The 12,131-nt window shown below is 41.0% G+C and overlaps 1 protein-coding gene across 1 annotated transcript in view; it reads left to right on the top strand.

The window, feature by feature from the left end:
• The window catches only part of PIWIL3 (piwi like RNA-mediated gene silencing 3), a 32,570-nt gene extending 24,548 nt beyond the window's left edge, over positions 1-8,022 (top strand). The window contains exons 15-21 of the mRNA XM_029921597.1: positions 2,314-2,514; positions 2,728-2,831; positions 4,571-4,641; positions 5,040-5,196; positions 6,220-6,345; positions 7,240-7,387; positions 7,547-8,022. Of these exons, the coding sequence (XP_029777457.1) occupies positions 2,314-2,514; positions 2,728-2,831; positions 4,571-4,641; positions 5,040-5,196; positions 6,220-6,345; positions 7,240-7,387; positions 7,547-7,663 (924 nt within the window). The 3' untranslated portion in view covers positions 7,664-8,022. The remainder of the gene's footprint in view (positions 1-2,313; positions 2,515-2,727; positions 2,832-4,570; positions 4,642-5,039; positions 5,197-6,219; positions 6,346-7,239; positions 7,388-7,546) is intronic.
• Positions 8,023-12,131: the final 4,109 nt, after the last annotated feature.

Here is a 12,131-nt window from a genome sequence, read left to right as displayed (position 1 = left end):
TCGCCCTCGCCCTCGCCCTCGCCCTCGCCCTCGCCCTCGCCCTCGCCCTCGCCCTCGCCCTCGCCCTCGCCCTCGCCCTCGCCGGCTGTCTGCTCATAGTCTCAGACCTTTCAGCCATGTTCACTGGGGTGGGCAGACACTTCAGGAGAAAGCATCCCCAGTTGCTAGAATCATCTCTCTACTTTTCTCCTGTCTTAACTCTGTAACTCTTTATGGGCTTGTTAAACTGGCTGATCCCTAAGCAGACATCCCCCTATATTTTCATCAGCTTGAACGGCTCTTCTCAGGAGGAGACAGGTCCATGCTATTCTAGAAGCTGAAATTGTAGGAGATGATGTTAGCTGACTATTCTCAGACAACTCATAAGTCATCACATAAAAAAATTAGAATCTAGAAGATATTAAACTCGTATTTACAAGCTTGACTTCCTGACCAGCTAATAGATACACATACCCTTCCCTCTTTTCATATATATGTATGTGTAATCTGTACCCAAAAGATTAGGTACTTTTCAAAAGCATACTGTTAATTTAGCCTTTATACTTAAGTGATCTCAATGGACATGGAGAAATCCTAAGCCTATAGTAATGGACTGACATTCCTATCAAACACACACTGTCCGTAGTCCATTGCAAGTAGAAATCAGTAAACCACATACATTTAAAAACCAAAGAATTACTTGTAAGTGGCAATTATATTAGAATAATATCAATGGAAGTGTGCCTGGGCGGCTCAGTTGGTTAAGCATCCAGTTGATTTTGGCTCAGGTCACAATCTCAAGATTTGTGAGTTCAAGCTCTGCATTGGGCTCCATGCTGACAGTGTAGAGCCTGCTTGGGATTCGTGCTCTTTGCCTCTCCCACACACTCTCCTTCTCAAAATAACATTTCTTTTCTTAAAGAAGAATAGTATTAATGGAGTTAAAAAAAAAAACTTGGACTATAGAAGCAGTATGTATCAAAACCTGCATAAAACAGCAAACTAATATCAACAGGGGACTCCCGATGAATGTATTGGGAATGAAATCTGAATTTTAATGCACTAAGAACAGAATGAACCAAAATAAAGTAGGATGAAGTAAAGAACAAAAAGCAGAAACAGAACCACAAATCTAAAGCCAAGAATATTAAAACTTGATATTGTCAAGTGTGAAAAGAGTCTGAAGGAGGCTTGACAACATTAGGAACAAGGAGAGTTCATGATTAAGATTCCTTGGAAGCTAAAGACTCTTAGGAGAATACCATGGTCCATGGGGGTGCCAGTAAATCTGAAAACTTGAAATTCAATGTTTAGAAAAAGAAGTAACTAACTGGTTAGTATCGTAAGAGGATAAGTGATTGCACCTGAAAAAAAATGCAGATGATACATTTGATAGAATTCCACATTTCTTCCACATGAAAAGAAAAACTCCTTTAATCTTAAATTTTTCTCGGGTGCCTGGGTGGCTCAATTGGTTAAGCATCTGACTTCTGCTTAGGTCATGACCTCGCGGTTCAATTTTGAGCCCCACATTGGGTTTGTGCTGACAGCTTGTAGCCTGGAGACTACTTTGGATTCTGTGTCTCCCCCTCTCTGTGCCTCTCCTGGTCTCTGTCTCTGTCTCAAAAATAAACAGCAAAAAAAAATTTATCTATAGATATATCTATATAGATATATATATATAAAATTTCCCTAATCTAAGCAAGGATGTTTACCCAAAAAATCTTCCTAAAAGCACCACCATGGTAAAAATAATATATTGACGATTTCCCCATAGTCAGAAGCTAGCAAGCAGTTCTGGCTCTTCCTCATGACTCCATGTCCTGCTGGAGATCCGAGGATGTGTAGGAAACCTTGCTCTGCTGCCTGTGAATCCGGTGTTTCCCATAACTCGTGAGCTTGTTTGCTTGGGGATAAAATGGGGATACTAGTATATATCTCACTAGGTTGTTGAATTAACTGAGCACTTGGCAAGTGCTTCTCATATAGTCTCCACCTCTAAGTGGTGACTGTCCTGGGAATGGTACGTTTCAATCTGTGTTTTTTACTCCTTTGATAATTTCATGATCAACTCCTAGAAATGGAATAACCAGGATGTACAGCCTTTGCAAGTTCAAGCAATTGATGCATATTGCCTGTGCCTGGCTCTCTTCCATGCACTCATCTTTACAATTACTTAATGTAATAGGATTCCACACCTCTCCCAGATCAGCTGTTGAATAAAGGGACTCAGCTTTATCAGTGCTCCGCCTAAATATCTTCCTCGATGTGGTGTCCATTTCTCCTATCACTGTGGTTGCATCTTGGACGGTTTCATTTTTGCTTCCTTTCAAGGTCCTTTGTGTGCTGTCCAGTGACAGGAAAGACCTGTATGATCGCATAAAGAAATACCTGTGTGTTGAGCGCCCCGTCCCAAGCCAGTGTGTGGTGGCACGGACCTTAGACAAATCCCAGACACTGATGACCATTGCTACAAAGATTGCCCAGCAGATGAACTGCAAGATGGGAGGAGCCCTCTGGAAGGTGGAAACAGGAGTATGTTGGATTTTGTTGCCTTCTCTTGATTTCAGTTGTGTTTCACTGAATTCGTTAAGACTATTTGACTTTTATTTTTTGTTTTTTGTTTTTTGTTTAATTTATAATAGTTTATTGTCAAATTGGTTTCTTTGACTCACTTTTAAAATGTAATTGTTTAATTTTGCTTGGATGGTGTTTTAACTCCACGGACTCCCTTCTCAAACATTTCAGTTACAGAACCCAATGGTCATCGGTATCGACTGTTTCCATGATATTGTAAATCGGCGGAAGTCCATCGCAGGCTTCGTGTCCAGCATCGATCCGGAATTAACGCAGTGAGTGGGCTCTAGCAGACATGGTTTCATTTGGCAGCTGGCTGTGGCTAAATGGGAGAGTGGGCACAACCAATGGTTGTTAACAAGGTCCACAGACAATGTGTTCTTAGCCACCGTGTACCGCTCCTCTTGCTGCAAGGTGATGTTCCAAAAGTATTTGGTATGGAAGGCTCTGTATTATTTTTCCATACCTGCTTGACAAATATGGCAACTTATGAGTTTTCTTTTAAGGAGGATCCATCTTTATTTTCATAAATGACCATTTCTCCCCCCAGTCGTACCCTATTACCATACAGTAACATTGTTTTGCCTCTTTTGCAGGGAAGGGGTATTGAAAAATGGGAGGAAATTAAGCTTTCATTTGGTTCATAGATATTTTTTTAAATTTTATTTATTTTGAGAGAGAGAGAGAGAGAGAGAGAGAGCGAGCGAGCGTGTGCGCGAGCAAGCAGGGGAGGGGCAGAGAAAGGGGAGGGGGGAGGAAGGAGAGGGAATCCCAAACAGGCAGCACAGAGCCTAAGGCGGGGTTTGAAACCCTGAACTGTGAGATCATGATCTGAGCCAAAACCAAGAGTCAGATGCTCAACTGACGGAGCCAGCCAGGTGATCCTGGTGCATAGAACTTTTTGCTGAGAATGCTGAGAAAAGAGCAGTGAAAAGCTAGTATAAAAAGCATAGTCTCTCGTGGAGTATAAATTCTAAAAAAAGAGGCAAACAAACGCATTGCATCATGTCAGGTCATCGTAATATTTTGAGGTAGTTAAAATGCAGGGAATAGAAACTTGAGACCAGAGGTGCCTGGGTGGCTCAGTTGGTTAACTGTCTGACTCTTGATTTTGGCTCAGGTCATTAGCTCACGGTTTGTGAATGTGGAGCTCAATTAGGATTATATCTCTGCCTCTCTTTCTCTTTTCTGTTTTTTCTCTCTTCTCTCTTTTCTCTTTTCTCTCTCTTTCTCTCTCTCTCTCTTGTGCACGCTTGCGTCCTCTCAAAATATTTACAATAGAAAAAAAAAACCCTGAGACAAATATTGATCTACTGAGATGCAGTCAAGTAGCTATTACCGTTTCAAAGCAGACTGCTCCTTCGGGGCAGATTTGGATGAACCATTGTTTAAGACATAGGCCTGGAAATGGGAATCTCCAGGAACATAGGCTGTTTATTTTGTGGTGTCCACCAGTGGGTGAGGTAGCAATATTCACGCAGATCAAATGTATAATTTGCAGCAATATTAATGAATGCTTCCATTCTATGTCCCTATTTGTGTGCATTCAGAATTTTATTAAACTTCTAAGATACCGGAAGAGACAAATGCTTTGATCTCTATAGGGAAATAAAAGAATGAATCCTTAATTGGATCGTCAGCTACCAGTAGTGATTTTTTTTTTTTTTTGGAGGTCCTAGATTTACTCAGAATCAAAATGATGAAATTTTAAGAATCTTGTTTCCCGGGGCACCTGGATGGCTCAGTCGGTTAAGCATCTGGCTTCGGCTCAGGTCATGACCTCATGGTTCATGGGTTTGAGTCCCACATCAGGCTCTGTGCTGACAGCTCGGAGCCTGGAGCTTGCTTCAGATTCTGTGTCTCCCTCTCTCTGAGCCTCTCCTGCTGGGTGTCTCTCTCTCTCTCTCTCTCTCTCTCTCTCTCTCTCTCTCTCTCTCTCTCTCTCAAAAAAAAAAAAACCCATAAAAATAAGAATCTAGTTTCCCAAACTAATGGCTTATTTTTCTGCAAACAGGTGGTTCTCTCAGTGTGTCTTCCAAGAAGCGGGCCAGGAGCTTGTGAATGGACTGAGAGCCTGCTTGAAAGGTCCGTGTCCCCTGACTTCATAGCTGTATATTCTAGTTGTCCATTAGTGGAGAGATTGTCCCCTAGGAGATTTTTGGCAATGACGACACTCTTTGTTGTCACAACCGGGATATAAATATAAATGCTACTGGCATCTAGGTAGTGGGTGGAGACCGGGAATGATGCTGCAGAAAACTGCGACACCCCTACCATCACCACCACAAAGAATAATAACCTGGCTGAGAATTTCAGTAGTGGTGCTGTTGAGAAACCCCGGGCTAGCCTGAAGGCATAAAAGCAGTGAAAGTGTCCTGGAGGTTACAGTGTTGAAAAATTGGACCTAGAAGCTGTTACAAATAGTAGTGGCCAGCTTGTTCTGTGTTACCGTTTATTTACCTGTGTTTCTTGTTTCCTTGCAGCTGCCCTGAACCTCTGGAATCAGAGTAATCAGTTTCTGCCACAATCCGTAATTGTGTATCGGGATGGAGTGGGGGATGGTCAGCTTCAAGCATTGATGGAACACGAAGTACCACAGATTCAGTCCTCCTTAAAATCTGTTTACGGCGATGAGTCTAAGTATATAAGTTGTAAAGTGCAGATTTTGTGAACCCTAGGGATTCAGTCATTGATGTGGTTTATCTATGCAATTGGAATACTACATGGCCATGAGAAACAATGAAATCTGGCCATTTGTAGCAAAGTGGATGGACCTTGAGGGACATGCTAAGCGAAATAAGTCAGGCAGAGAAGGACAGATACCATATATTTGCACTCCTAGGTCTAATAGGAGAAACCTAACAGAGGACCATGGGAAGGGGAAGTGGGGGGGGCGGGGGGGGGAAGAGTTAGGGAGAGGGAATGAGGCAAAGCATGAGAGACTTTTGAATACTGAAAACAAACTGAGGGCTGAAGAGGGAGGGGGGAAGGGGAAGGAGGGTGATGGTCATGGAGGAGGGCACTTGAGGGGAAGAGCACTGGGTGTTATATGGAAACCAATTTGGCACTAAACTATTAAGGAGAGAGAGAGAGCAAGAGCGTGACCCGGAGGCATCAGTCCCTGGGTGGGGAGAAAACACATGACCCTTCATTCTTTGACTTTCTGCTCCACACCCAAGTCAAGAGTCCAAGCAGAAGTAGAACATTCCAGATTGTGTTCTTCCTTTGGAAGCCATCCTTCATGTAGCAGAGGCTTGTTGTTAAACCTCAGATATTCCTTAAAATCCATGAACATAGCTGGTCGATGGTTTGTGTTGATGCAACTCCTTTATCCTGGAGTTGTGTGGTCCTAGGGTTGGGGAATTCCTCTCAACTGCCTCCTTTGGCCTCATCTGTTTGGGAGTGAAGCCTGGTGCCCAGCGTAGGTAGGCGGGGTCCCAACCTTGTGAGAAGTCACTCCCCCTATGCTGTGGGTGGCTATGAATAGGAACCTCCTTCACTGCTGGAGTTGGGAACACAGAACTAGGACAGTGACATTGGGGTGTGTGGGGAGCAGCCTTTTGCAGATTCTTCTTAATGAATCTGGTCTGTGTGGTGTTTCAATCCTCTGAATGCTTCTGAGATTATGGAGTACACCTAGTGACACCAGTCATAACTTTTAAGGGTCCGGCTAACTGTTGTTGTGGTGAAGAAACGAATAAACACCAGATTTTTTGCTGAGTATCGAGGAAGATTTCAGAATCCACCTCCAGGAACGGTTATTGATGTGGGGGTGACCAAGAGTCAATGGTAACCACTCTTATTTATTTGTTCAAATAAGGGTACCCTTTTATTCAAACAAACTTTTTTCTTCTAAAAAAATAAAAAGGTTTGCATGGTTTAGAGGAGAAAGAATTGACCTAAAGATGGTTAAAAAAAATTATATAAACAGATACACATGGGATTATAGAGGTTTCTGTCTTCAGTTGTCTTCTCCTAGAATTTAAATATGCTTCACATTCTTAGATTCTTCATGTGTTGGGAAGGATGGCAGGACTCCTGGTCAAGTGGAGACTCCTCCATTCTGCAAAAGGAGAGAATTATGCAGAACTCTGGATGGGAAATGAAACTGGACCTTCATACCATCAGACAGGGAGAAACCTAGTAAGATTAAGGAAGGACAAACATCAATCTAGGAGAAGGCAAGAAAGGAATGAAGGGGAAAGTAGGATGAATACCAAGCAGAACACAGTACACATAAAAACCCATTACCTACAAGAAGTTGATGAACCTTGGCATTTCTATCACTGGGGACTTTGAATGGATTCTGGTGATTTTCCAGGGAGAGGCAGAAGGTGTCCATCCCTGCCTCTCCCTGAGTTCAGTGTCCTTACAATCCTATCCAGCATGTCAATTTGAAGCTTCTGCATCTAGGCATCAGCACAGATGCTTTTTGTAGAAACCACGAGAGCATTATTACTATTTAAGACTTGTATCACTGATTCCCCTGCCCTTTGTAGACTTGCTTTCCCAAATCCTTGCTCAACAGGCTTCTAAATGTAAAGGAAACTTTTGTCCATAGACTGGATTTCTGTCCATTTGTGTCACGTCAGATGCTAGGTTTGCAACATTTGGTCTTTTATTTTATTTTGTTTTTGAAAATAAGTTGATATGCTTATGTATTCCTGTGTTCTGTAATTCCAGGTATGACTTTTTTATCGTGAGTCAGTCTGTGAAAGATGGTACTGTCACTCCCACTCATTACAATGTCATCCATGACACTGTTCACTTCACCCCCGATGGAATACAGTGTCTCACTTACAGACTCTGCCACATGTATTATAATTTGTCAGTAAGTACTCTTTTCAATATGGATTCTCCTGTAGATCTGTAAAATGTTCAAAACCGAGTCTATACTTTCTGAACCTTTGGATTGGTGTCTATGAAAAGTTACATTTAGGGGAAGCAGAAGGTTAAAAAGATTTTTTTTTTGTTCTTCTTTCTGCTCAAGGGTGTCATTCGAGTTCCTGCTCCTTGTCACTATGCCCATAAACTGGCTTACCTTGTGGGCCAGAGTATCCATGAGGCACCACACTACTCCCTGGCAAGACGTCTCTTTTACTTGTGACCCAACAGAAGAGAGCCTGACAACACGTTGAAAGCCACCATTTGTGAATGTTTCCCGTCCAAGCTGTACTTCTGAGCTACTTACCTAGATGCACAGTTTTGAATTACGCACATTCTTGGTCAGACATTGAGATTCAGAGTGCTTTTGGCAGTACTACCACTGACTGAACATGACCCTTCTATTTTCCAGCCAGTAAAATGGGCTGTGAGGGTTTGTCTTGCAATTTACCTTTGAAATTTGTTATGCTGGCTTTATGGTTGACCACGCCTGAACACTTGGCGTTCTGAGCAAGTGACTCCGTGCAGCGTAGCGGTTGGACGCTAGTCACATGCACAGGTAGATTCCACTTGGAAAATGATACCTTTTTGAAATATTTTGTTTTTAAAGAATAGCAAAGCTCTAAAGAAAAAGGCAAAATTAAATGAGGACTTATGTTATTTAAAATCTTATACAACAAAAGTTACATGTATACAGTATTGACTATTCTTTGGACTGGGTTGGAAATTTGAATGTTATCTCTGGAGATGTAATGAGGAGAGCCTTTTGCTTTAAGAGTTAACAGCTTGGGAACATCAAAATGTTTGGTCACTTTTTCCACAAAAAAGCTAAATGAAGAGATCTATTAGCACTTCTGTTTAATTCATTCTTTTGTGTGCTTTCCAAGTGGGGCGTTCCTGCTTACTGTAATTAGAAGAGTCCTGAATAATTTGACAGAATGAAGCTATTATGTTTTCCTGAAAACAGATACCTATTTTCTTAAAACTATCTTTAAATAGATTCAGGAAATAATATGTGAACCTTTCTGGGTTCTTTGTTGGTTTGTTTGTTTTTACACTCCTAAACGGAATAGTATTTTGAGGAGTAGTAAGGACTTGGTTTGCTTCAGGCATACCAATAAGGATATGTTTAAAAACAATAAAATTGCTTTGATTATAAGTTAATCAGTTTAGGTTTGTAATGGGAACCAGTCTCATAAGAAATAAAATTAAAACAAAGGTCATTCAAAAATATGTTGTAATCCAGCTAATGGTTTACCTAGCAGGATTGGCAACAATGATAAATAAAATACAGGGGATGGTCCTTAATTAAAGATAAACTAAGGCAACATGTTCTTTTATGATGCTAAAATTTGAGATCTATTTAAAAAAACCAGAAGGAACAAATTCAAAGTAGTTATTAAAACTTTCTGAACATTTCCCATAAGTACAAGACAAATCATTAATTTATAACACTATATAAAAACCTCAAAATTTATAAATATAAAATGATGTGATTCAATAAAGATATTCATGTTACAAACATTGAAACTGAGTCTTCTTATTTTAAGTATATTTCCGGTCTTAAGTTTCTTAATCTACTCACTAGAAGAAGTTGTTGGTTTTCTAAGATACATGGACATAGTTTTGTGATTAAGGTGCTATCTGATTTTATTAGCCTACTAGCACTTTATAACGTAGGCGAAGGAGGCAAATGTAGTCAACATTTCTAGGAGAAAGCCTCAGTGTCCCAAGGGTTTATAAATCCCCACCTTTATAATGTTATCACTGTGCCCAAGTTTCATAGTATGGAGTAGGTGTTGAGCTAATCAAAGGCCTTTTAGGAATGGGTTTGGCCTAAGTAGCAATGCACTATGTAAGAAAAATGAACTTCCTCTGGCAATAGTGAATAAATATATATCTCAAACCTCCCACTGAACACTGCTCAAAAAGCTGGACAAAATATTAGAAAAGAATGTTGAACAGCATTGAAGAGATGGCAAGGCACGGAAGAAAATAGCACCAATATCTAGAATAAGGAAATCTAGACAGATGACCATGTTATTTGTTATGATGGTCACCAACTCCTATTGGAAATAGTGAGAAAATTATTTCATGAACTATAGATTCTTAAGTGCCCATCAAGTTCTGTCATTTTTTAAATTAATTTTTAAATGTATGTCCAAGTTGGTAAACATATAGTGCAACCATGATTTCAAGAGTAGATTCCCTAAAGCCCCTTACCCCTTTAGCCCATCCCCCCTCCCACAATCCCTCCAGTAACCCTCTGTTCTCCATATTTAAGAGTCTCCTATGTTTCTGTCCCCCTCCCTGTTTTTATATTATTTTTATGTCCCTTCCCTGATGTTCATTTGTTTTGTATCTTAAGATCCTCATATGAGTGAAGTCATATGATATTTGTCTTTCTAATTTTGCATAGCATGATACCCTCTAATTCCACCCATGTAGTTGCAAATGGTAAGATTTCATTCTTTTTGAATGCTGAGTAATACTCCAGTGTGTGTGTGTGTGTGTGTGTGTGTGTGTGTACGCACACGCGCCCACCACATCCTTATCCATTCATTCGTCGATGGACATTTGGGCTCTTTCCATACTTTGGCTATCGTTGACAATGCTGCTATAAACATTGGGGTGCATGTGTCCATTTTGAAACAGCACACTTGTATCCCTTGGTTACATACCTAGTAGTGCAATTGCTGGGTCATAGGGCGGTTCTATTTTTAATTTTTTGAGGAATATCCATCCTGTTTTCCAGAATGGCTGTGCCAGTTTGCATTCCCACCAGCAGTACAAAGGACATCCTCCTTCTCCACATCTTCACCAGCATCTGTTGTTGCCTGACTCATTGATTTTAGCCATTCTGAGGAGTGTGAGGTGGTATCTCATTGTGGTTTTGATTTGTATTTCCATGATGATGAGTGACGTTGAGCACAGTTTCATGCATCTATTGGCCAGCTAGATGTCGTCTTTGGAGAAGTATCTGTTCATATCTTTAGCCCATTTCTTCACTGGATTGTTTTTTGGGTGTTGAGTTTGGTAAGTTTTTTATAGGTTTTGGATAAGAATCCTTTATCTGATAGGTCTTTGCAAATATCTTCTTCCATTCGGTCAGTTGCCTTTTAGTTTTGCTGATTGTTTCCTTGGCTGTGCAGAAGCTTTTTATTTTGATGAGGTCCCAATAGTTCAATAGTTTGATGAGGTTCCCAATAGTTTTTCCTTTTGTTTCCCTTGCCTCTGAAGAGTAAGAAGTTGCTGAGGCCAAGGTCAATGAGGTTCTTGCCTGCTTTCTCCTCACGGATTTTGATGGCTTCCTGTCTTACATTTAGGTCTTTAATCCATTTTGACTTTATTTTTGTGTATGGTGTAAGAAAGTGACCCAGGTTCATTTTTCTGCATGTCACTGTCCAGTTTTCCCAGCACCACTTGCTGAAGAGACGGTCTTTCTTCCATTGAATATTCTTTTTCTGCTTTGTCAAAGATGAGTTAGCATCCATGTGTGGGTCCATTTCTGGATTTTCTCTTCTGTTCCATTGATGTGAGTGTTCTTGTGCCAGTACCATACTGTCTTGATGATTACAGCTTTGTAATGCAGCTTGAAGTCTGGGATTGTGATGCCTCGTGTTTTGGGCTTTCTTTTTCAAGGTTGCTTTGGCTATTTGGAGTATCTTCTGATTTCATACAACTTTTAGAGTTGTTCGTTCTAGCTCTGTGAAGCATGCATGTGTTATTTTGATAGGTATTGCATTGAATACGTAGATGGCTTTGGGTAGTATTGACATTTTAACCAGCACCACTGGGCTCAGAGCTGTGGCTTTTTAATTCTTCTCAGTTTGATAATTGTGGGTGGACGGAGGTAATGGGGCTCCTTACTTTTCCACCATCTTGCGGCTCCCCCACTGCTGTGGCTAGGTTTATTCTTAGGTATTTTATGGGTTTTGGTGCAATTGTGAACGGGATCCGTTTCTTGATTTCTCTTTCTGTTGCTTCATTATTGGTGTATAAACATGCAACCTATTTCTATATGTTGATTTTGAACCCTATGACTTTGCTGAATTCATGGATCAGTTCTAGCAGACTTCTGGTGGAGTCTGTCGGGTTTTCCATGTAGAGTATCATGTCATCTGCGAAAAGTGAGAGTTTGACTTCATCGTTGGCAATTCTGATGGCTTTTATTTCCTTTTGTCGCTACCATACAGTCTTGCCCCCACGTCCATGTCAACAGTGACTGCTTGGTAATTACAGAACAGCACAATGGACTGACAGGTCCTCTGTGTCCTCCAAGGCCCAGTGAAGTGCTTCACCATGAGATAGATGACACATTTTCATTCATTTCCAAGGTGAGCTTAAATATCTGCCTGAGATAGAAATTTGCTTTCTTTTCTTTTTTTGAGGGCGTTCAGACATGAGGGTATGATAGATTCTTTAGATGTTAGGTACCATTCTCTCAGGGTGAGGTTTTGCCATGGCTGGAAAACCCATACCTTAAAGTATGTTTCAAAATGTTTTATATTACAGGGGTGCCTGGGTGGTACAGTCATTCAAACATCTGACTCTTGATTTCAGCTCGGGTCACAGACTCACAGTTAGTGAGATCGAGCCCTGTGCTGAGCTCTGCACTGACAGCACAGAGCCTGCTTGGGATTCTCTGTCTCCCTCTTTCTCCAACTCTCCCCAGTCATTCTCGCTCGCTC

This window comes from Suricata suricatta, chromosome 14 (assembly GCF_006229205.1).
Source record: "Suricata suricatta isolate VVHF042 chromosome 14, meerkat_22Aug2017_6uvM2_HiC, whole genome shotgun sequence".
In the NCBI taxonomy this organism is placed as follows: domain Eukaryota; kingdom Metazoa; phylum Chordata; class Mammalia; order Carnivora; family Herpestidae; genus Suricata; species Suricata suricatta.
This window is presented reverse-complemented; position numbering and strand designations above follow the sequence as displayed.